This window comes from Typopeltis vanoorti, chromosome 12 (genome assembly GCF_054136105.1).
Source record: "Typopeltis vanoorti isolate ZY-2024b chromosome 12, IOZ_Tvanoo_1.0, whole genome shotgun sequence".
Lineage (NCBI taxonomy): Eukaryota > Metazoa > Arthropoda > Arachnida > Uropygi > Thelyphonidae > Typopeltis > Typopeltis vanoorti.
The window spans coordinates 94000526-94026278 of record NC_143560.1 but is presented as its reverse complement, the minus strand read 5'-3'; the positions used below and the strand labels follow the sequence as shown (position 1 = coordinate 94026278).

The 25753-nt window shown below is 33.5% G+C and overlaps 1 protein-coding gene across 1 annotated transcript in view; it reads left to right on the top strand.

The window, feature by feature from the left end:
* Cse1 (chromosome segregation 1) overlaps positions 1 to 25753 on the top strand; it is a 439186-nt gene that overhangs the window by 291842 nt on the left and 121591 nt on the right. The window contains exons 15-17 of the mRNA XM_090402147.1: positions 5841 to 5977; positions 19308 to 19411; positions 22735 to 22832. Coding sequence (XP_090258273.1) covers positions 5841 to 5977; positions 19308 to 19411; positions 22735 to 22832 — 339 coding nt within the window. The remainder of the gene's footprint in view (positions 1 to 5840; positions 5978 to 19307; positions 19412 to 22734; positions 22833 to 25753) is intronic.

Here is a 25753-nt window from a genome sequence, read left to right as displayed (position 1 = left end):
TGTGAAGATTTGCTTCTCTTAAAATAAAAATGCCATGCCCAGATTTGAACTACAGACCATTTCAGGTCTGTAGTTCAAATATGTTAAAATTGTTAAATCTTATAATTAAGTTGCATAAAATGTTTTATGATGACACAATCTGCTGTCATGCTCAAAAAAAAGTTCAAGAATAGTAATATTCACAAAATTTATTTAATTTATTAGCTTACATTGAAGAAATTACCTTTTTCTTTTTTTTTTAAGGTGATGAGAATCAAATGTAGTTTATGTAACTTTTTTGGTATGAACTTAATGCTATTGTATATCAAGCAATAAGTAAGAAGACATTACATATCAGCTATTTAACTGAAAGTTGCAGAAAATTTTTATTCTTCTGAAATAACTAGAAATCAATGCAGTCAGTGTTGGTCATTATACTTAAGTCTTTTTTTTTGGGAGACGCAGCAGACTATATTAAATGTGTAGAAAATATTTCGTAGAAATATTTTCTACACATTTAATATATATTTTAGTAGAAAATATTTCGTACTGAACATGATTTATCACAATTCAAAATATTCAGTCATGCTTTATAAAAAAAAAGAAACCATAATCATAGTTTCAGTAAGAAATGTGAGATTGCAGTAAATTAATCTGAAGATGGTTTAATATCAAGTTGTGCTCTCTTCAATAACTCCCTTCCCCCTCTTTTCCAAGTGACACAATTGCTATGTTGTTCAACCTTTTATAAAATAAATAGCAATACCAACATAGTGAGAAAAGAGCAGAAGGCAAGTCATGATAACAAATGAAACAAGTCTCAGGTGAGATGTGTTGTGAAAGAAGACAAAATTTACAGTCTTCTGAATTTTATTGGATTGTTATTAGAATATTTAAGTGCTGTTCCTTGGAATTATCATAATTCCAGTGCATCCAGTAACTGATTGAGGAAAATCCTTTTTATGCACTCATGTCTAAATACCTATTATCTCTTCTTTGCCACCTCACTAAACAACTTTCATGTCCTCTCTTTCATTCCAAACTTCTTTCAAGTCATTCATTCCAACCGCAACAGTCATATCATCCACTTTTTCTACTTATTTGGGTATACCTTCATTCAGGTCACAAAACTTTGCTCCCAGAAATGTTTTCATATCATTTGTCCATCATGTCCCTAATTATAGAATTACCATAAATCACTATATCATTTTTCATAGATTTCTGCTTTCTTGTACTTTCTCTATTTCTGCACAAATTTTCTTTCTTCTTATCTCTCCTGCTATTTGCCAAGTGCTTTTCTAGTAGTGTTGTGATGCACTCATTCAATCCTTGAAATTCTACTGTCTTGAAATTTCTTCCATACTGAATCCTTTTTCCACTGCTTTCTTATCACTTTTCACACTGTTATCACCCTCCTACACTGATGCCACCCTTTGTGCTCACATTTTTCCTGGGATTCATTGCCTACTACACCATCTCATTTAATTGTTCTTTCATTGAAATTCTGCCTGCATTCAGTAATTTGCAATTCTTGATCTGTTCAACAATCATTTCTGGATATTTTTGGGCTGTCATCTTCTTTTCCTCACAAACTGCTTGCATTTATCAATGCATACGTATGCTGTACTATATGCTATGTCAAATGACATTTTTTTGTATCTATTCAAACAAAGGATTTGCACGCGCGCGCACACACACACACACAGAGTGTGTGCATGTAATAACTTAAAATAGTAATCTAAATGCATCTTAGTAACCAGAATACTCTTGTCCTCTCAAATTAAATGCTAAACATTCTGAAATATAGCTAGTGTTATTAGCTAGTATTTTCCTTTGACTACTGTCAATAATTGGAGATGTTTGTTATATTCATGAAATTTCAGTGCTCATTTGGTTTGATAACCAGATTAGATGCTATAAGTTTACTAATGCTTAAATTTATTTATTGAAGAGATTAAAATTTTAGAAGCTAGATGGCAGTGTTTTTCAAATTGAAGTCATTATGGGGAAGAAACGAGGGAGGTCCAAAGTGATGTCAATAATGTCTTAATATGGGCTCATCAGAATCAAAATTTTGGATCTGTGAGTTGTATAGCCTTTTAAAAGGTTACCCTGCCTCCCCCTTCTATATATATATATTACTCTCCTAATACAGTATTTCAAAATATTTCTGTGGTTGAGTGATGTTTATTACTTACCTGCTTTCAAACCCTGTCTGTGAGATATTTATTAGGCATATTTTCAGGCATGACTAAGTAATGTTGATGGAGATGCAGTCTTTTAACTCATTTTTTCCTTCTGTAAACATATAACAGGTCATGAACACATTAGTAGACAGTAAACTCTGAATCTGTAATAAACTTACTTCTAGCCATGATGACATATAGACATTGACTAAAATATAGATGTGATGGTTAAATAATATGGGTGTGAATTTTAAGCTATGCATTCTTTTCATTATGAAATGTAATATCGCATTCTCTGGAGAATTCTCAACCAGATTAACTCTCCTATTAATAGTTGCATTTTGGAGGCAGTGTTATCAAAGGCAAGAAACACATTGTTCCCTCTACATTATATAAAACTAAATTTACACACTATTTTTTATAATTCTAGTCCTTTTATCATATATTTTATTCTTAATGCTAAGAGACAGAATGAGAAATTTTCATATTAAGTGATTTTTTTTAAGCCTGTTTGACTATTGATACATAAGTATTTGAAATTATGTGTTCTCCTCATAAATACATCGGCCTAGAAAAGAAATTTCAGAACTTAATTTTTTTCAGTATTCATATTACCTGATTATGCATAGCTAACAGTGCATTTTTAATTAAATCACTAACTAAATCATTAGCCAGAAATCATTTAAAAAAAAAAAATAGGTAGAAATCATTTCACAGAATGTATATGCTTTTTGTACTGCTTTTTTGTTCACATGATTTTTCTTTATACAAAACAAAAAAAAAAACTTTATGCATGCTGAATTTATAATAAGAAAGTAGAAAGGTATAATTATAACTCCTTTCTCAGAATCACCCATTACAAACTATCTCAGCTGTATGTATAGCATTATTTTTAAAAATCATTAAAATAGTAAGTTTTTATGATAAAAGCTTTTGATATTGAAAATATAAAATAATTAGAATAATTTCAACTGTCCAGTTTTCTTGAAACAACTGGCTGCCAGGCCCAGAGGGAAAAAAGGTCTTTCCAGAATAATCATATTAATGAGAAATATCCCAACTTTGGAAAACACCTTTTTCACAGATGACAGTAATATTGGTTTATTTTTTTTTTTTTTATTCATTTATTTATTTGAATTTGGGATATGATATTGAAATATGAAAAGTTCAAATCCTGTAGAAAATTACAAGCTCAGAAAGCAGGTATTTACAATTTAGTTTGTGTACATCAGGTGGGGAGTTGTAATGAAAATACTTAAATAATGAACATAAATTTTGAACCAATCTATATAAGATAAGTTTCTGGTTTTTCATCATACATTTTACAGTGGGTTAAGTATAGAATATTGTTATTGAAATGAGTATCCTACTGAAAAAGAAAAAAAAAAATTCTATCCATCTGCTGAATTTTTAAGCTTTATTCTTTTGAAATGTAAATTTGTGATATTTTAAAAATCATTCTCAGAACTGGAAAGAAGGTATTTGTAATTTACTATAACCTGTCGTGTATAAAAGGTAAACAGCAATATATTTAAAACTGTAAGAATAATAAGGAACACTGGTCTTTTCTGATGTGTTATTGGAAAAAAGAAAAAAATTGCATGAAATTTTATTCAGTAATATTTTTTCGTTTCATTTAAAAAAAACAACTAATATTGAACTATTTTGCAAATTAGGCTTTTCACAAGAGCATGAAAATAATTTCAATCTTTCCAATAAAAATGAAAAGACTTCAGTGAAAATATCTTGTTCCATTTGCATTGATTTGAAAAAAAGGTTGCAGATATTTCCAGTAATGCATACATTTATTTATTTATTTATTAATAAAAATTGCTGTAGTTGATCTGATGTCATATTTTTATCATCATCATCATCATCATCAAATTCCTGCCATGTACCCTCAAGGGGTGTACAGGATATGACAGTACTACATGAAAAAATTACATCATTACTAACTTCCTATCTACAATTTTCCTCCAAATCAGTCTGTTACTTGTCAAGACTCCAACATTATCAGATCTTATATTTCTATCGTCTAAGGCACTTTGTACCGTATCAATCCACCTATATCTTGGTCTTCCTCTGGGTCGTTTTGCTGCCAACCTGGCAGAGAACACTTGTTTTGCTAATCTTTCCTTACCCATTCTGTTTAAGTGACCATACCACCTGAGATTAGCTCTGCTAACGCATTCCTGGATGTTGACAATGTCAAGTTCTTTCCTAATATCCTCGTTTTTAATATGATATTGCCATTGATGCCATCTGTTCACGCCTCTAATCTTTCTCAGGACTCTCATATCTGCGGTCTCTAGTCTTTGGTCAAGTGTTTTACTTCTGACCCAGCTCTCAGATCCATAAGTTAAAATTGGTTTGAACACAGTCTTGTATACAGCTAATTTAGTGTTCCGACTAATTTCTTTCTTATTCCATATGAATTTATTCAATTGACTTCCCACGACACCAGCTTTGCTGATTCTGTTGTCTATTTCTATATTTAGTTTACCATCTTGAGTAAAAATTGTGCCTAAGTAGCTGAAATGTTTTACTTGTTCCACAGGTTCTCCATTCACAACACAGTTGACATTTTCAATGATTCTGCCTATTTTCATTGTCTTTGTCTTTTTATTGCTGACCTTCATACCATATCTATTACAACAGCTATTCAATTTAGTCAGAGAATCTTGCAGACTTGTAGCGGATTTATTTAGAAGTATAACATCATCCGCATAAAGCAAAGAGCTGACATTAACATCTCCAATTTTGATATCAGGTTTAATACCACATTCCTTCATAATGTGATCCATATAGATAATGAATAACAAAGGGGATAATGTACATCCTTGTCTCACACCAGATTTAACATTAAACCATCTTCCTGTACTTCCTTCAATTCTAACTGCTGACTCACAACTCAAATAAAGACTAAGTATTGCTTGATATAATGCCCCATTGACACCATACAACTGCAGCGTATTGAATAGCTTCTCTCTTGGCACCTTGTCATATGCCTTTTCCAAATCGACAAAACTTAAATACAGATCTTTGTTATATTCCCATGCTTTCTTGACTATTTGTCGTAAAGTGAAGATCTGATCCTGACAGCCTCTATTTGGCCTGAATCCAGCTTGTTCTTCACCAAGCTTTTCTTCCACAATTCTTCTCAACCGTTTCTCAAGTATACTTGCATAGATCTTGCCAGGAACACTCAGTAGGGAAATACCTCTGTAATTCTCACATTCAGTTTTATTTCCCTTTTTATATATGGGTCATATTTTTAAAGTAGATTAAAAAAAAAGCCATTTTATTTGAGTGTTACAAACCATTAAATGTGAGTTGTAATTGATGTATTCATCATTCATTTAGTGGTGAGCAGTAGTATGCTGACTTAAAAAAAAACTCAGTATTTTTTTTTTTTTTACTAATTCTATTTTCGTTGTCTAAACATTATTTGCAGAATGCATATTGAGATATTTCTAACTTCAATAAACTTTTATCCACTGAAATTGTAAATATAAAATGTTTGAAATCTTTACTTGATTCATGCTCTTTCAGTTTTTGAGCAACTTTCGGTTAGAAATATTCACCATTGCATTTTTTTACTAATATACTGTGATGTGAATATTCATTCTTATTCATAAAGCCTTGAGTTAATATTATTTTAATATTTTTAAATAGTTACCTAAAGAAGTTGTTGTTGCTACAATTCCGCACTTGGTAACCCTTCTAACAGCATCCAGTAATGTTGTCCATACTTATGCAGCACATGCAGTTGAAAGAATCTTCACACTTAGAGACAGCAATGGATTACCCAGGTATAATTCTTTTTAATATTTGTATTGCTCAAGTTATTAACATTTAGTCATAACAGTATTTTTTTTTTTTAATTTCCATTTCAATATATGAAAATTTTAATTTCAAGAACAGTATATCCAAGACCAAATTTCTAATACAATAATTCTTACTGAACTGGATTGTTCTTCTGAAAAAATATTTAATTAAAATGCCTGTAACCTGTTTGTTACTAATATACATTATCTTTCCTAGAAGAAAAGGCTTTGACACACTAACATTATACTGGCATAATATTTAAAAGAACATGTGGTTCTTATAGGTATCACTTAGATTACTTGTAAGGTCAGGCCAGGTTGCGATCAGAACTTTACCACCATTAGCCTCAGGTTGGATAATTATGATCTAAAAACATACTAACCCATTTCTGAATCAGTATTATCTGGGAAATATACAGAAAACAAATATGATAGTCATCTTGAATATGAATTATTTCAAGATGAATATTGCTAGTTCATTATGTGTTTATGCATAGAGTGTTTGCATACTATTCTATTTTGTCTATACTAAAATCACAGTGCTTAAGGATCAAAGCTGTATAACTGAGAGGAGACCTCCACATAGCCTTTAAAGGAATGCGGAGAACCGACCAGGGCTTCTGAACCTAGTGTTCAATCTTCACCTTCGTGTAGTGCACCCTGTTAGGTATCCACCTGAATACTGAAAGAACAAGAATTGGCCAGCAATTTGGGATTTAGCCGACCAAATTGTATTCCTATTGGCTTAAACCAAAATATAGAATGATAGTACAACATGACAAGCTGGGACATCGCCTGGTTAAACACAACCCCTGTTGTTTTCGCCAGGGAACCAGGGTGAACAGTGGAAAGTCAGCTACTGGAACAAATACTAAAATACACCCCAGCTCAAAATCACCAGAGTTAAAGATCAGTAGTATCAACACAAGAAGCCTGAATGGCAAAGAAATGGATCTAGCTGAGGAATTGGATAATTACCAGATCGACATAATAGGGATGGCTGAAACAAAAAAGACAAAAACTGGTGAGATCTTCCTGAGCACTAAATACAAAATGTTATATTCAGGCAATGACAATCAAAAAAAGAAGGAAGGGCCATAGTATTCAACACTAAATATGAGGCTAATCTTCAATTTGCAAGCAATTTCAAGTAGAGTGATGTAGGCAAATATGAGAATGGGGAAGTGGACAATGAGACTTATTTGTGCCCATGGTTCCACAGAAGGTTCTACTCAAGAAGAAGTGGAGGAATTTTTCGAGGCTTTAACTGACATAATGAAAAGGGAAAAGTTGGTCCTTTTTGGGGATCTAAATAGCAGAGTAGGAAATGATTGTCAGACCTACAAAAATATTTTGAGAAAATTTGAGAAAAGAGCAAAGCTAATAATAATGGCAAATAATTGTTGGATTTCTGCTCAGGACATGGACTGGTTATTATTAACACCATGATCCAACATAAAATGTGCACAAATTCAAATGGAGAGAAGAAGGCAAGGAATAAGAAAATTCTCATTGGCTATGTTATTATTAGTGATGTTTTCTCCCTGGTGCAGGACACCAGAGTGTACAGAGGGTTTGAAATTAGAAATGATCACCATTTAATCTTGAGCAGGATAAAATTGAATTTCATATTGAAAAAAAGAACATGTAACAAAGTTTTAAAGCGAATAAAAGTTGAGCAGCTTTCAGGTGTGAACTATAGACTAAAATACACAAACATTATTCAAGAAAAAATTAAAGAGTTTGAGAACAGAAACCAAACCTTAGAGATTTGGTGGCAGGTGCTGAAGAAAACACTGATTGATTCAGCCAGAGAGGCACATGTGGTGAGGTTGTCTGCAAGGATAGAAAAATCAGAATTCCATCATGGACACATGAAGTTAAGGAGGCAGTGAAGGAAAAGAAGAAAGCATATAAAAGTTCCTGGCAAATAAGTCAGCTTATGCTCTTAGAGAATAAGAGACCAATGTAAGAAAACTAAACACTGTGTAAAACTAGCTAAATAAATGTCATGGGAAGACTTTGGAAGAACATAGAAAATATATATCAAGAAGGTGGCAAGATATTGTGTAGGTTGTTGAGGAAGCTCAGAAATGAAGGAAAGAGTGCTAAGGAATTAAAGATGATAAACGTGACATGAAAACTGGAGAAAAAGACATCCTTGAAGTATGGATTAATTACTTTGAGAAATTGCTAAAGGAAACAATCAGTGACAGCACAGTGATAAAAAAAATTTAAAAAAAAAGGGAAGTGAGGAATGCATATCCATAGTTAAAGTAGAAAGAGCCATCAAAGGCCTGAAATGTGAACAGGCAACAAGAGTAGATGATATTCGACCAGAAATGCTCAAGTATGTAGGTATAAGAGTCTTAAAGTGGTCGCATTGCATAGTTCAGAAGGCTTGGACAGAGGGATGTATTCTGGATGATTGGAATAGAGCTCTCATAGTACCCATATATAAAAAAGGGAAATAAAACTGAATGTGAGAATTACAGAGGTATTTCTATACTGATTGTTCCTGGTAAGATTTATGCAAGTATACTCGAGAAATGGTTGAGAAGGAGTGTGAAAGAAAAGCTTGGTGAAGAACAGGCTGGGTTTAGGTGAAATAGAGGCTGTCAGGATCAGATTTTCACTTTACGACTGATAGTTGAGAAATCATGGGAATATAACAAAGATCTGTATTTAATTATTTAAATTTAGGGGATATTAAATCCCACATTGTTTTAAAACTGAATAAGGAACTCAAAGATTGGAATCAGAGTTTCATGCCGAATATAGTATAATAAACTATTAAAGTATCGGCGACTACTAGCGTCAGCTAATGCAAGTAGTCCAAGTGCGTAGTACAAACTCGGGCAACTCGCAGCAAAGGTGGTAAAGTTCTGATCGCTATTCTTGGCATTTACCATAATGTAAAACACATTTCCTAGGAAATGTATGCTGTTATTACATTATGGTGGGAGGTCACTACCCAGACCGGTTTCAGCCTTTATTGAGGCTTCATCAATGAGTAGCTAGACCAAATTAATACCAAAGGGTATAGCTAAAAGAACTTATATACTCTGCTATACAAGTTGTCAAAAAGGTGCATCCATTAAGTTACTTAAATATAAAGAGCCAGTAGGCTTCATTTCGGCAATATAAACATTATTTAAATTTAGGGGATATTAAATCCCACATTGTTTTAAAACCGAATAAGAAACTCAAAGATTGGAATCAGAGAGTTTCATGCTGAATATAGTATAATAAACTATAAAAGTATCGGCACAGGTGGTAAAGTTCTGATTGCTATTCTTGGCATTTTCCATAATGTAAAACACATTTCCTAGGAAATGTATGCTGTTATTACATTATGGTGGAAGGTCACAACTCAGACCAGTTTCAGCCTTTATTGAGGCTTCATCAGTGAGTAGCTATACCAAATTAATACCAAAGGGTATAGCGAAAAGAACTTATATACTCTGCTATACAAGTTGTCAAAAAGGTGCATCCATTAAGTTACTTAAATATAAAGAGCCAATAGGCTTCATTTCGGCGATATAAACATTATTTAAATTAGGGGATATTAAATCCCACATTGTTTTAAAACCAAATAAGAAACTCAAAGATTGGAATCAGAGAGTTTCATGCCGAATATAGTATAATAAACTATAAAAGTATTGGCACAGGTGGTAAAGTTCTGATTGCTGTTATTAAATTTTACATTATGGAAAATGCCAAGAATAGCGATCAGAACTTTACCACCTTTGCTGCGAGTTGCCCGAGTTTGTACTACGTACTTGGACTACTTGCATTAACTCACGCTAGTAGTCACCGATACTTTTATAGTTTATTATACTATAATCAGCATGAAACGCTTTGATTCCAATCTTTGAGTTTCTTATTCAGTTTGAAAACAATGTGGGATTTAATATCCCCTAAATTTAAATAATGTTTATATTGCCGAAATGAAGCCTATTGGCTCTTTATATTTAAGTAATCTATTTAAGTTTTGTAGATCTGGAAGAGGCATATGACAAGGTGCAGAGAGAAGCTATTCAAAATGCTATACTTATATGGTGTTAATGAGGCATTGTATCAAGCAATACTTAGTCTTTATTTGAGTTGTAAGTCAGCAGTTAGAATTGAAGGAAGTACAGGAAGGTGGTTTAATGTTAAATCTGGTGTCAGACAAGGGTGTACATTATCCCCCTCTATTTTTCATTAACTATATGGATCACATTATGGAGGAAAGTGGTATATAGGAAGTTAGTTAGTAATGATATAAATTTTTCATCTAGTACTATTATATCCTATATACCTTTTTAGGGCAAATGGCAGGAATTTGATGATGATGTCACAATATACCACTAAAAACCCAGTGTTTTTTTTTTAAACCACCTGAAGCCTGCATTAGTATGAATGCTGCCAACTAGCGGATCTCCATTATCTGCCCCAAATATGGAATGCATTTGGGGGGAAAAAATTGTGCTTGGTCTGTAACAAAGATGTTTAATTGGCAAAACTACCTTTCTCTAGTCTGCCTTTTATCCTTTATAATTGAGCAGTGAGCTTTTGCTCTGGTCATTCATTATACGTTGTGATGGATGACTTCCTGAATTCACATTTCTCAATTAGGAGTGTCTTTCTATTTTGTTCTGTTCTTTCACCAATCCTCTTCCTCTTCTACATGCAGTAAATGATTTTCTCTCATTCAACACAAATCCTATCCACAGTTTTGCTGGCAACGGTATGTTTTATTCTCCTTATTTATCAAACCTACAGTCCTCCAAGGTCATTCATAAGTATCTTGAACTCTGATTTCTATGCCAGTTTTCAGTGGGGGTGAAAATTAAACTCACTGAATAAGTTTTCCATCTTTCATTCTGTATGTCTATATTCTTTAAAATGACATCTATCCGCTTACTTTTCCAAGGACTATGTCTTCTTTCTGTTCAAAAAGAGTATTAGGTTCTTTCTATTCTACATGCTGCACTAATGTGCTGTATTCCAGCAGCCTCTTGCATATAGAATTTTTTTAAAGGGGAGGGGTTAGTTGAGATAGCCTTAAGTATCAGATAATTTCCAATATAAAGTATAGACCATGTGGAGGCACTAAAAAAGAGTTCCTGAAGAACTGTATCTAGTGGTGCACTTATGCAAAGTCTAGGTGTTTGAGATTTTTGGTAAATTAGGACTGTTAGACTTGATGGAAGATTATCTCAGTTTGTTATATTAGATAGGAGTACATAACATTTTGAAAGTATCTTTGAATTTCATAACATAATTGTAGGTGGTGTAGATCTCATGTTGATTGCCAAAGAACTTGATTATCTTTATTTCTTGTATAGAAGGTGAGACCAGATTTGTATTTTCTCTTCTTATTGCCATCTTTGATATGCTCCTTTTTTTCTTTCTTTTTTAAACTCCCAGTAGCTAGCTTTATTTTATTGTCCTAAAGTGGCTGTAACCTCTGAAGGGCAACAGTTGGTTTAGCAATGTGTACTTTAATATGTTTAGACTTGCCATCTCTCTCTGTGTTATGTGTTTCTCAAGTAGGTGAATCTTTCTGCTTCCAATTTTTCATCATTACTCATCATGGGTAACCCAAACTACCTACACAATCTATCATACCAGAAATTGCCCCTCTAGAATAGTGCTGAAACATTTCAACTGCAATTTTCATAGGATTATTGCTTGAAGACATAATTTTTGATATATGAATGCTGAAAAAATCAATCTCAGATTCACTGATGTCACTGACCTAATAACAGAGAATGAACATCAGTTACAAGAATTAACAGTTTCATAATCACTAAGTTCCTTAGAAACTCTATCTGTTAATTTTTCCAACTGATGTTCATTCTCTGCTGTTAGTGTCATCAGTGAATCTGAGTTTTTTTGTTTTTTTTTCGTTGCCAGCTGTAATTCTAATATCACTGCTTTCTAAGGCTAAGTTTATTATATATTCCAAATATAGGTTAAAAAGCATCAGGTGAAAGCATGCAGCCTTGATGCACAAATCTTTTCATTTTTAATGACTTGCTATAGTTGCCTTTGATTTCTATTAATATTTTAAAAGGAATGGTAAAGAGTTATAATAAGCATACTATTTTATTGGCTATTCTATACTGACTCAGTATTCTCCACAATGCTTCATGTCATACTGTTAGCTTCCCCTCTGGCTTGAACTATGAAGGTTTGAGAAAGGGCAATGTTTGTGTTATGTACATTCTTCTCCTTGGAAGGTAATTGCAGTTTGGATGTAGAAAGTTTTTTCACTTGGTTATAATTTAAACTTGCCAAAAATTATATTCTTGTTTAATCCTTTATCCAAATGTAAGCAAACAGTGAAGTATCTTCACAACTAGACTACTTAGATACCGACTTCTTTATTACTGCATTATGGGATACTAATTGCCATAATGCAAAGCACACATCATATGGGATGGGCTATACGCTTCGCAACCATATGCCGGGGAAGGAGTGTCCTACATTCGATTCCTGTTAAGGATCTTTCTCAGGCATAGCCAAGTTAGCTGGTCTTGGGCATGGACAGCAGGTTTTTTCTCCCTGTTTATCTGGGGTTTTTCATCTTGAAAGCAGGCAAACCGGCCCCATGCACGGGCTATAGTCATAGGATATATAGTACTTAATCCATCATTAGGAGGACTCAACCAGTCCTAGGGGGTGGTCGAGTAATGGGGGGAACCCCACACGAATAAATACCTAGACCAGTTTCAACCTTTGAGGTCTCATTAGTGGGAGCCAGACAGTAGTACAGAAGTCATATTTCCCATATACAAGTAGTAAAAAGGTGTATCACTTTGTTATCAAAATTCTCTGGATTAGAGATAGTTGTAGAATTTTTTTTCCTTTTTGCTCAGTTATAATTTAAATGAAAATTTCTAAGAAATTCTTGTTTAATCCTTTATCCAAGTGTAAACAAACAAGGTTTGCATGTGAAGTTTATTCACAGCTAGGCTGCTTGTATATAGAAGTTAATGACTTCACATTAATTCCCTTTAACTTTCTGGAAAGTTTAATTTAAATTATCACCAAGTGAAAAAACTTTCTACAACTGTCTCTTATCCAAAGAATTTTAATAGGTAATACACTTTTTCATGACTTGTATATGGGAAATATGTGGCTTCTGCATTATTTAACCTTGGTATCTCTTTCATGTCTACTTCTGCTGATGAATCCTCATCAGAGGGTTGAAACCAGTCCGGTTAGTGGCTGCTTTCCATAATGCATAACATTATACGCATCTGAACAGATGTATGCTCCACTTTAAGATATGCTAAGGCAATTAACGTGAAGTCATTAGTCCCTGTATATGAATAGCATTGTGAAGATACATCACATGCAAACTTTGTTTGCTTACATGGATAAAGTATTAACACATTCACTACCATTCATTTATGACAGAATGGTCTTGCCACAGTGGCACTGAATGTGTTAAGCAAGTTCCTTGGCAAGTTTAATTTTGGTAATTGCACTGTATGAAATCAACTTTTAGAGACAAGTAGTCAAGGAGTATAGCATTCTTGCCTGAATTAATGATAGGGAGTGAAAGCTATAAAGTGGGTTAAGGCACTCTTGAACAAGAGCAGAGTGAAAAGCAAGGATTCCAGGTTTGATAGATTTTGGCAAGGATCTCTGGCTTGCTGATGACACCACCACTTTATTTTTATTTTATTTATTTATTTATTTTTTTTTGTTAACTTGGGGTATTTTAAGAAGTTGATCATGAAATTCCTGACATGTACCCTCAAGGGGTGTAAGATATGATAGTACTACATGAAAAATTTACATTACTTGCTTCCTATCTACAATTTTCCTTCAAATCAATCTGTTACCTGTTGAAACTCCAACATTATCGGATCTTATATTTCTATCTTCTAAGGTGCGTTTTACCATATCAATCCATCATGCAAGTGGTAACTGTAGTCATGGGAGGAGGCCAGTTGTGGGCGCAGTTAGGATTGCAGATTTGGTGTTTTGATGCTTGTAGGTGGTCATTGACGAAGGCAAAGTGTTTTTTATTTCCAGAAATTTTGGACCTTTTTTTATGTTCATAGTGATATTAGAATTTGTTTTATTATCTTTCAGAGTTGTTGCAGAAAATTAGAGCAAGGACATACAGTTGAGGTAAGGTACTGGTGCGTATAACTCCCACACATGTGCATGTTGCCTTGACATAACCCTGCATGCTAGTACATTCCTCCGCACAACCTGGCAGAGTAAGTAAATAGCACAATCATATCCTGTACACCCCTTCAGGGTACATGTCAGGAATTTGATGACGATCGACTAATTAAAATACCCTGAGTTAACAAAGTAAATAAATAGAAATCAAAAATTTAGCTTTTATATGGCCAAAATTAATGTACCAGGATTTCTTTTTAAAAAAATGCACAGCTGCTAATTTAATTCTAGTGTTTTCTTAAAATAAAGGAAACTATTAAATCATTTATTTTTATTTTTTTATTTATTTATTTTTTGTTAACTCGGGATATTTTAAGCAGTTGATCATGAAATTCCTGACATGTACCCTCAAGGGGTGTACAGGATTATGATAGTACTACATGAAAAATTTACATCATTACTTACTTCCTATCTATAATTTTCCTTCAAATCAATCTGTTACCTGTCGAAACGCCAACATTATCAAATCTTATATTTCTATCTTCTAAGGCACTTTTTGCAATATCCATCCACCTATATCTGGGTCTTTTTCCTGCCAACCTGGCAGAGAACACTAGTTTTGCTAATCTTTCCTCTCGCATTCTGTTTAAGTGACCATACCACCTGAGATTAGCTCTGCTAACACATTCCTGGATGCTGAAAATGTCAAGTTGTTTCCTAATATCCTCATTTTTAATATGATATTGCCATTGATGCCCCTAATCTTTCTCAGGACTCTCATATCTCTAGTCTTTGGTCAAGTGTTTTACTTCTAACCCAGCTCTCAGATCCATAAGTTAAAACTGGTTTGAACACTGTCTTATACAGCTAATTTAGTGTTCCGACTAATTTCTCTCTTATTCCATATGAATTTATTCAGTTGACTTCCCACCATACCAGCTTTGCTGATTCTGTTGTCTATTTTTATATTGAATTTACCATCTTCACTAAAAATCGTGTCTAAGTAGCTGAAATGTTTTACTTGTTCTATACCTACTTCATTCAAAATGTAGTTGATATTTTCAATGTTGCTGCCTGTTTGCATTGTCTTTTTAATGCTGACCTTCATACCATATCTATTACAACGGTTATTCAATTTAGTCAAGGAATCTTGCAGACTTGTAGCAGATTTATTTAGAAGGATAAGATTGTCCACATAAACCAAAGATCTGAGATTAACATCCCCAATTTTGATATCAAGTCACTTTCCTTCATAATGTGATGCATATAAATAACGAATATAACATATAAACAAGAAAGGTGATAATGTACATCCTTGTCTAACACCAGATTTAACATTAAATCATCTTCCTTTACTTCCTTCAATCCTAACTGCTGACTTACAACTCAAATAAAGACTATGTATTGCTTGATATAATGTCCCATTGACATCTGTAGCGTATTGAATAGCTTCTCTCTTGGAACCTTGTCATATGCCTTTTCTAGATCGACAAAACGTAAATACAGATCTTCACCAAGCTTTTCTTCCACAATTCTTCTCAACCGTTTCTCAAGTATGCTTGCATAGATCTTGCTAGGAACACTCAGTAGGGTAATACCTCTTTAATTCTCACATTCAGTTTTATTTCTCTTTTTATATATGGATACTATGAGAGCTCTGCTCTAGTCATCTGGAATTCGTTCCTCTGTCCAGCTCTTCTGAACTATGCAATGCATCCACTGTAAGACTTTTACACCTCCATACTTCAGCATTTCCAGTCGAATAACATCTATTCCCTCTGCCTTTTACATTTCAGGCTTTTTCTTCTTCAAGTATGGATTTGCATGCCTGCTGTGTTTTTTGTCACAGCTTGTTTTATTTAGCAATTTCTCGAAGTAATTTATCCATATATCAAGAATATCTTTTTCTCCAGTTTTCATGTCACCTTTGTCATCTCTAATTCCTTTTACAGTACTCTTTGCTCCATTTCTGTGCTTTTTCAATAGCTTCCAGAATATTTTTCCACCTTCTTGATATTTATTTCTATGTTCTTACCAAATTGTAGCTAGTTTTACATAGTTTTTAGCTTTCTTATATTTGTCTCTGTATTCTCTATTAGCACAAGCTGACTTATTTGCCAGGAATTTTTAATATGCTTGCTTCTTTTCCTTCATTGCCTCTAACTTCCTGTATGTCTGACAATCATATCCTACTCTGCTATTTAGATCCCTAACAAGGACCTTTTTCATTGTGTGAGTTGCTTTCTCTAAAACATCAAAAAATTCTTTCACTTCTTTCTTAGTAGAATCTTCTGTCAGACCATAGGCAAAATTAAGTCTCATTGTCCAGTTCCCCATTCTGATATTTGCCTACATCACTCTACTTGAAACTACCTGCCATTCAAGAAGATTAGCCTCTTATTTATGTGAATACTATGGCTACTCCTTCTTTTCCTTGATTTTCATTGCCTGAATATATCATTTTGTGTTTATTGCTCAGGAAGATCTCACCAGTTTTTGTCTTTTTTGTTTCAGTCAACCCTATCATGTCGATCTGATACTTATCTAATTCCTCAGCTAGCTCCATTTCTTTGCTATTCAGGCTTCTTTTGTTGATAGTATTGATCTTGAATTCTGGTGAAGTTGAGTTGATGTGTGTTTTAGGATTTGTTTCAGTAGCTGACTTTTTGCTGTTCATCCTTGTTTCCTGCCAAAAATAATGGAGGCCTTGTTTAACCGGGCGACTTGAAATTTTGTCATGTTGATGGAATTGTGAAAAGTGGTTCATTATTAGTTATTCTTGCTAGTAATGTTTGTGAGCATTCAGAGGAAAAAGTCTCTATTCTTATCTTTAAACGCCTTTGTTGGACTCAAATGGATTCATATTTTTGCTATTTAGAAACATATTTCAAGATGATAATTTTTCTTTTCTTCAAAAAAAAAAAATAAATAAATAAAAAATCATAGTAAGATTAATATTCTTCCAAATCAGAGTACTGTGCTTTCATGACATTCATATGAAACATGAAACTGACCATTTTCTCTACGTATATTCACATTTCTCCATAACCCTCTGACCATCAGTTATTTGGATATCATCCTTCATTAAAAAAAAATAATAATAACTAAGACTCCATTAACAAGAACTTGCAACATATTTTCTACTAAAGCACTTTTCTGATATGAAATCTTAACCATCATGCAAGCACTATCTTTAAGGACATTGTTTGAGCATGACTGCAATCTGACAGAGAAGAGGTCAAAAAAAAAATTAACGTCTCCTCTCATCATTGTCATCCTCAAATTGAGGTGAAACTAGAATCTATATTCCTTGTGAGAAAAGTGCCTCTGAATGTGTTACAAAATTCTCAACAAGATTCAAATCACTTCCATCTTCTAACCAGTTAACAAAATCTACTTGCTCTTGTTCTACGTGTTTTAGTTCCTGTTCTTGCAACCTGACCTTTCATCCAAGAAATTGATTTTTCAACATTAAAGCTGTGTTTGGCTTTATATAAAATCATATAAAAGTCCTGTATGGCCCAACATGGAGTTCATTCTTCCATAGTATTCTTTGAAATAATTCTGAATTATTACTTTGAAGCATATTTAGTCTATAACTTGAAAATCATTGTGCTGCTGCTTACATGATTAAATAAACATCATGCTAACAGGTTCTTTTAATTGGTTTCATGTCAATAGATTATCATCATCTTCATCATCAAATTCCTGCCATATACCCACAAGGGGTATTCAGATTTAAATTTTCAATAATTGAAACTTGGTGTAGAGACGAATTTATTAAACCTTTAATATTTAATTTCTTTAAAATAATTGCAGTAATAATTTTAAATTTTCTGAACACTTAAGAAATTAATCCTTTCTGTGATTCCAGTTGTTCATAAGTTTATTTTAGAATTGTGCAGGCGAGGATAATTTTTTCAGGACAACAAAAAATCTATAGTTTTTCACAACAGTTCAGAGGCAGTCTAACAATGGACTAACATTCAAGTAAATTAACTAAAAACTTAAAGATCTTTTTTTCTGAGTTTTTGAGAAGCTTAATTAGCAACATCGGCATGTCAATCTTAGCCAGAAGACGCAGAAAGCTTTTAGCATTAACTGGCATTAACTGAATGAATTCTCTTCTCTTAATGGGGGGAAAAATATTACAAACTATTATGGAGGGGAGAAACAGAAGAATATGGAAAATAGAATTATGTAACTTGTCAACATTGTGCTGCTATCTTCATATTGCTATGTCAGATAAATAAATAGCATTTAAAATCATTAAAGTTAAAGTAATGATGTTAATAGAAGAAAATAATAAATAAATCTCATATCGGTAGCTTCTCTTGACAGAAAAATGCTAAAAAAATATTTTTTTTTTAGCAGTTTAGATTCTTTCTGAGTGTGCTATGGATGTATGCATATAAAATTTCATGAAAAATAGAGCAAAAAGCAGCCATATTTGTTGAAAGGATAATTGTTGATATCTTCAAATAAAGTTACACATTAAGTACAGTGTTGTGTTTATACATGTAGCTATTTAAATACATGGCCAAGCACTTGGTCAAAGGATAAGCATTGCTAGTGCTAAATATATACGGATTTGAGCCATGTACAGAAATTTTAGTTGGTCTCTTGTAACTTGAATATCACACAGCACATATTGCTGTCCCCACTACAAATGACATACCATATCTAATAAATCTGATGTAATATTGAAAATTGACACCATCAACTAACATTAATTAACTTTATTAAAGCAATCAGTAACAATAGAGATGAAGAATATGCAATCCTGGAATCCTGCTCTAAAATATTTAAGTAAATATTTTTAATAGATTTGCTTACTAAATTGAAAAGGTTCTAACAAGAATAATTTAGTTGTAGCCATTTATGTTTCATTGTTGTAATAATTGCTAGTGAAAGAAATTAATAGTCAGTAGGGTAACCAGGCAAGAAATTCAACTATACCACAAAGAACCCCAGTAAGATAACTAATAATCAACACATCCACTAAGACAGAATCCTCAAGGTAAAACAGGACATGGATTTCAAAAATAGACTGTTTAATGTAATTGATTAGATGTCCAAGAATGATATTCTTATTTTGAGCAATTTTAACACAGTAAGTAATATAGATTCACTTTATTGCACTATGTAAAAAAAATTTACAGAATATTTATTGATTTTCTAGTGTATCACCAACAGAAATTCAACCTATTGTTGAAATACTTCTGAAAAACTTATTTGGTGCTTTAGAACTGCAGGGATCATCAGAAAATGAATATATAATGAAAGGTAAGATTTCAGTTTAAGGTAAGGAAGACATTATGTATGAGTCTGCTTGAAAAGTATCTGGATTGATCTGATTGCAAAAAAAAAAAATCTGGATTTTAAGTTTGGTTTCCTTTATAGTGTTTCCTCTAGCAACAACATATTTCTACTATTGTTGGAAACATCTGTTCTGGTGGCAGAGAATTAGCTATGTTTGTTGAGATGGCTGTGAAAAGGTGTCCAAATTTTAAAATTGTGTGTGGCAACAGTGATAATTACTTATTTAAATATTGTACGATAGCTGTGATTGGTAGTCGGTGTTTGGTGTAGTTAAAGTTCTGTGTGCTTATTAAATTTCTTTAGTGTTTCTTGTGTGTTCAGCTTTGAGGCATGAGTGAAATGGCAATGAAATGTAGATTTGTGCAAAAGATGAATGCAAGTGGCATACATTTTTCGAAAATGGTGAGATGCTGTGAATGCAGTATGTATGCTTGGGGGGAGAGATTGAAGATATTTATGTGGGGAGGATTAATAGAAGAGATGAAAGAGTTTGGGTGTGCTCAAAGTGTAGCATACTTATGGATTATGAGCTATCATTGAATCTGAGCATTAGCAGGCAAAAGACTGTGGATGTAGCTACTGGAGTTAACAGACGCACAGCTAAGTGCTTGAATGGTAACAGTAAGACAGCAGGCAAAAGTAGTGGTAAGTTAGCGATGTTGATTGGTAAGACTGTGTGCATAGATGGCAGCAAGTTAGCAATGGCTAGTGGCAGGACAGTAGATATGCAAGGTAGTGAAAATGCGATTGGTGTAAATGGCAGTGAGAAAGTAGTGAAGAGATGAAAGGGGAGTTGGTAAAGATAAGGCAAGAGATCAAATGTATGCAGAATTAACTGAGGAGAATTATGGATTTGCATGGGAATGTAAAGTGTAAGGAAGAATGGAACAAAAGATTTGAAAGAAATATTGAATGATTTGAGAGTGGCAACAGTTTTTTTTTTTCTTGTTTTTAAGATGCCACTTATTCTAACACACCTTTTAACATGAATTCAGACCATAGAAGCCTGTGACATTAGTTTTTTTTTTTTATTATTATTTTTTATTTTATAGTAATCTTTAGATTTTTGTATGCTAAAGTTCCTTTTCAGATAGCAGCCTGATCACTCTAATCATTTGCCATAGTATATATGCATCAATGTAACTCTTCTCTGATATATAAAAGACTTTTATTTTTATGCCACAAATTTGTTTTAAGGGTTTTAAGCATCCAGCCCATGAGAACAAAGCACTACATGTGTCTGTGTGTTAATGCTTAAGTGCTGGGAGGACATCATGTTGGAGGTTTTTAATGGAATATTTACAGCACTAGGAAAGGATTAAAAACTAATCACTAGAGCAGATAAGGGTAATGCCATGGAATATAATAAAAAAAAAATAGATGTTATTCTTTGAGATCACGATCCCACAAAAACACAAGTTAAAAAAATTAAAAAACTTACTTAAAATAGTATCTTCCTGGCTGCCAGACATTACAAAAAAAATTTAAACCCTTTGGTTCTCATCTCCCCCCCCCCCAGACCTATAGTAGATGTCATTCTCCATGCTAAATTGTCAAAACAGCTGGCTAACTCTCTTACCCCCCCTCATTGGACTTACCATTTCCTATATAAAAAAAAAACTCTACCCATTTTAAAATCTTGATTGAAAATCTAACTTTAAATAATATACATATATTTGTGGGCTTTGACATCACTCACTGTTTACCAATATTCCCTTAAATGACACCTTAACACTCTTAAAAATGTTATTTCCTTCAGATATCTTAGATCTCTTTTCCTTTGCCATCAATTCTGGTGGCAAAGGAAAAGAGATCCCATCTTTACAACTCCTTTTCTTTCCCATCACCATCACTATATTTTTCTTGGAAGAACAAAATTTACAAACAGAGGGAACCACTATGGGTCTTCTCTCCCCCTCCCCTCTCTCTCTCTCTCTCTCTCTCTCCCCCACTCCCTCTTGCCAATGTTTACATCGAAAATTTTCAAACACAACCATAGACTCAGCCCCCTCTCAAACTTTCTATCTGGTTAAGATATGTAGATGGTGTGTTCTCCGTTTGGCCTAATGGCCTAGACACATTAGACCCCTTCCTCAGTTCACCTCAGTGGTCTGCATCCAAGAATCCAGTTTACGTTGGAAAAGGAAAACGACAATATTTTACCTTCCTGGAAACCTTTGTAACATGGTAACCTTTCCTTCACTATATATAGAAAACCCACTCACACAGGTAAATACATTCACTTTCCCACCACTACCCCTTTCAACAATATGGCATTATTAAAACTTTAACCAATAGAGCCTATAATCTTTGTTCCAGTGGAACCTCTCTTTCAACCAAATTCAGCCACATGCACAACACCTTCCTTTCCAATTGCTACGGTGATTACAGAATTAAAAAATAATCAGTTCCTTCCCCGTTCCTCAGCCATTCAGAAAGATTTCAGAAATGCCATCACCATCCCCTACATCCGTGGCACTTCAGAAAAAAAAAAAAAAATAGCCAAGTCCTTAAAAAAAGTACAATCTCTGCACAGCTTTTAAGCCCCACCAGAAACTTGCTACCCTTATCCGTTCTACAAAGATCAGCTCCTTCCTCTCTCAGTGCCTGGAGTATATAAAGTAACCTATTCCTGCAAGTTGGCTTACTTCAGACAGACAGGTAGATAGCAACCATCTGTTTAGAAGAACATAAATCATACATCTGCAATCATGACTATGGTCAATCTGGAAGGAAATTGCCATGCTCCACAATAGTAAATTTAAAAAGGAACATTGTTTTTAGAATCTGCAGTGGCACTCAGAAATCAACCAAATTTAAATAAATATGGATGTATTAAACTTCCCAAAATTTGAGAAGCAATAATTGTTTCTCAAATTTCCCACTTTACATCCTATGCCACCTACATGATCAAGAACATGTAGGTAGCATAGGATGGGACTTTAGCGTCTCATCTAGATAGGATGGGACACTAAAGCGTCTAGATTAGATAGGACCACCTAGATAGAACTTTAGCGTCACCCACATATTTCATTTAATATTGTGTGTGTTTTATGAGAGTTATTAGTTATTTAGAATCCGTGAAGATGTATCAGTGACTGAGACAAAATATTGGAAGCATTAAAATAAGTTTTTAATCCTTTTCTAGTGCTATAAATATTCCATTAAACCTCCAACATGAGGTGCTACATGTGTTTTTAATCCTTCCTTGTTTTTTTTAATGAGTCATTTTGCATATGCTATTAAATGTTTCGTTTAAGAATATCTTTTTGCTCCATCTCTTTTAGCTATTATGAGGACATTCTCTCTTCTACAAGAAGTTGTTATTCCATTCCTGCCTACTCTTCTAACAAAACTCACCTTGAAATTAAACCAAGTCAGTAAGGTAAGATTGATTTTTATAGTGTTACATTTAAGTTAAAGAAAAATGCCAAAAATTATTAAATATTATTAATACTACAATAGACCTCCATGGAGATCATAAATCAATCTTGCCACATGCTATATATGTTAGCTTGAATTAATTCACACTACCTGTAAAGGTAATCCATTTCATTTCATTCACACACAACTCTCTGAGAGAAAAATCTAACTCATCTCCCTTCTTGATTGTATTCAGTCTCAACTTCCATGATGCTTTCTTGTCCTCTTCCCATCCTCCATAAATGAAAAATTCCATCTATGGTATTGTGTATGACCCCTTCAGAAGTTTGCAAGTCTCAGTCATATCCCTTTTTTACCTGTTTGCTTCTATCTGCAGTCCACAAATTCTCATTATGCTGTCATAATCTGTATTCTACAATCCCAATATTCATCTTTAATGTTCTCATTTGTGCTCTCTCCATTGTATTTGCATCAGCTAGGAAACTAGAAGAAGTCCTGTAAAGACACAAAATAATGTCTTTATTCTTACATAATCTTCATTTCAGCCATGTGGTTATCCTTTGAGTTGTATTTGCATCTCTGCTATATGGTCCCTGAATTTCAACTTCCTATCTACTAAACTCCAAGATTACTAGCATGGTTAGTTTCTTTTAGCATAATCCTGAAATGAATATGTTTCAGACTGAATAAGCAGATAAGTAACAGAGAATTTTAATAAGTTATTAATGCACACACTATATATATAAATACTAGTTTTGCAACACCTGTAATCTGATGGCTTCTTCAGAGGTTTTTTTTAAAATGGGGTAAATGAAGAAAGCAGATGATGTTAAAGCATAAATAAATTGTTAGAAACAATCTAACAGAAATGGGACATGTAAGTTATATATGACATGGGTTTCAGCTGTATATTTTTAGACATGCTATCATTTCATTTTGTCTGGTTATCGTTAGTCCATTTGGCTCTGTCTATATAACCATATCCTTCACTTGTCACTCACTTCGATTTTCATGAAGGAAGTTCGGATGAGAGTCAAGAAAGTATCATCAAGGACATCCTGACCTCATCTTATTTCTTCTTTATTATAAGTGTTAATCTTTAATTTCAGCTTTATTGCTGTTTCAAGAACACTTCTGCAGTGAAAGTGAAACTTGGGAACTTTAAACAGTTTCCAAGTTTCACTTTTTTATGTTAGTGAAATGTTCTTTTAATATGTCCTTAATCTTGAGATCTAATGAAAATACTTTCTTTAAGTTTACCTTTTGAAATTTGTGGAAATAATCATTTTTATATGATATGTTGGCAGAAATGTGTCTTGTGATCAGAGAGAATTTTTGTTTTGTGTATAATGTTCTCTCTTCCTGTTTTAAAATCTTTCAGTTCATATTTTCTTGACATAATGTTCTGTCATTGCTCTGCTTCCCACAAGCACACACAAAAAAGGATTTTTTTAAATCCTGTATCCCCAGCATTAGTGCAATTACTTTGAAATCACCTCAGATATTTGACTGCTAGTTGTGCCTTATTACTGCCATCAACTTTGACAGTTTCATGTTTATTGCATATGCAACAGATATGTAATACTTTCCATTGTTATTAAGCAACAAAATTGCTTCTAACAACAAAACTGTGTTAGAACTGCAATCGGATTTGTGTGGCCAAAGGAGAACACATCTACATGCCATAACAGAATAGTAGTTTTCTGTGAGGTAGAGTTTAGAGCTCAGTCTTCAAAGTTCTTCATAAAGTAGTTAACTGGGAAGAAAAATTGAGCCTGTGGCTGCTCCTATTTGTTTAGAGCATTTTCCTTGCCAAATGATTGTCCTGAATTCATGGTGGACTGAAACAAGGATGAGAAATTGGGAAGAAATTTTAAACACATCATCTTGGTAGATGATGTGTTTACCGTTTGGTCACATGACTGTGATGCTCTCAACACCTTTTAACATTAGAATAAGAAAACAACAGGCTGTCCTTGCTAGAAAGCTTGGTTACATGCCAGCCTGATAGATTATTGGCATTCTCTGTTTGCAGAAATCCCATTGATACACACATGGGTAGATTGACCAATAGTTGCCCCCCATCCCACCTCCAACTGATTTTATTTGCACTGATAATAATGCTCTTGCTACTAAATTTGACCACATTCACAATACCTTCTTAGCCAATGGCTCAATCTGCACCAAATTAAGAAAATTATTAATACCCTAAGACTACACTTATATATCTGAGGCACATCTGAAAAGCTGACAGAAATGTTAAACAAAAAGAGAACATTGTGACCACCTAGCAGACTTTGGACACCTGCCCCATATGCTTGAAAATGGTCATCTTACTTCACTGTAGTAAATACAAGAAACTGTTCTTGAAATTTGCTTTGCCTTTAAAAAAAAAAACTTTCCAAACGTCAACAAATTTGCATGCTGAAACTCTCAAATCTGAGAAATGCTCAACCATCAGCCCAATGATCAAGAACATCCAGTCAAGCTCTCTAGGTGGCACTGTTTATGACTTCAGTTTTCTGCTTCAGTTATTCAGTCTAGTGTCTGTGTGCATGTATCTGTCTGTACCATGATGATGATGCCAATTTGACATTAAGTATTAAATTATTTTAATCAGTGTATCTATTGTTTATATTCTTAAATATACCAGTGTGAATAATCAACATTTAAGTCTGATCCCTAGACTTGTTTTAAGCTGATTTTTGAGAGTGTGAACAAGAGCCACTCTTGATTTATGAACTTGCAGCTTGCTTTTGCAAGGAAATCACACAGCGGTAACAAACCCCATACTTTGTCTCAGAATATGAAGTGAGCATTTTGTTTCTAAAAACAGTCATTTTCATTCCTCAAACTAATAAGGCACATTATTGCAGACAAAATATGAACAATTCAGAATGTTCTTTAGCAACAACTTTTCTG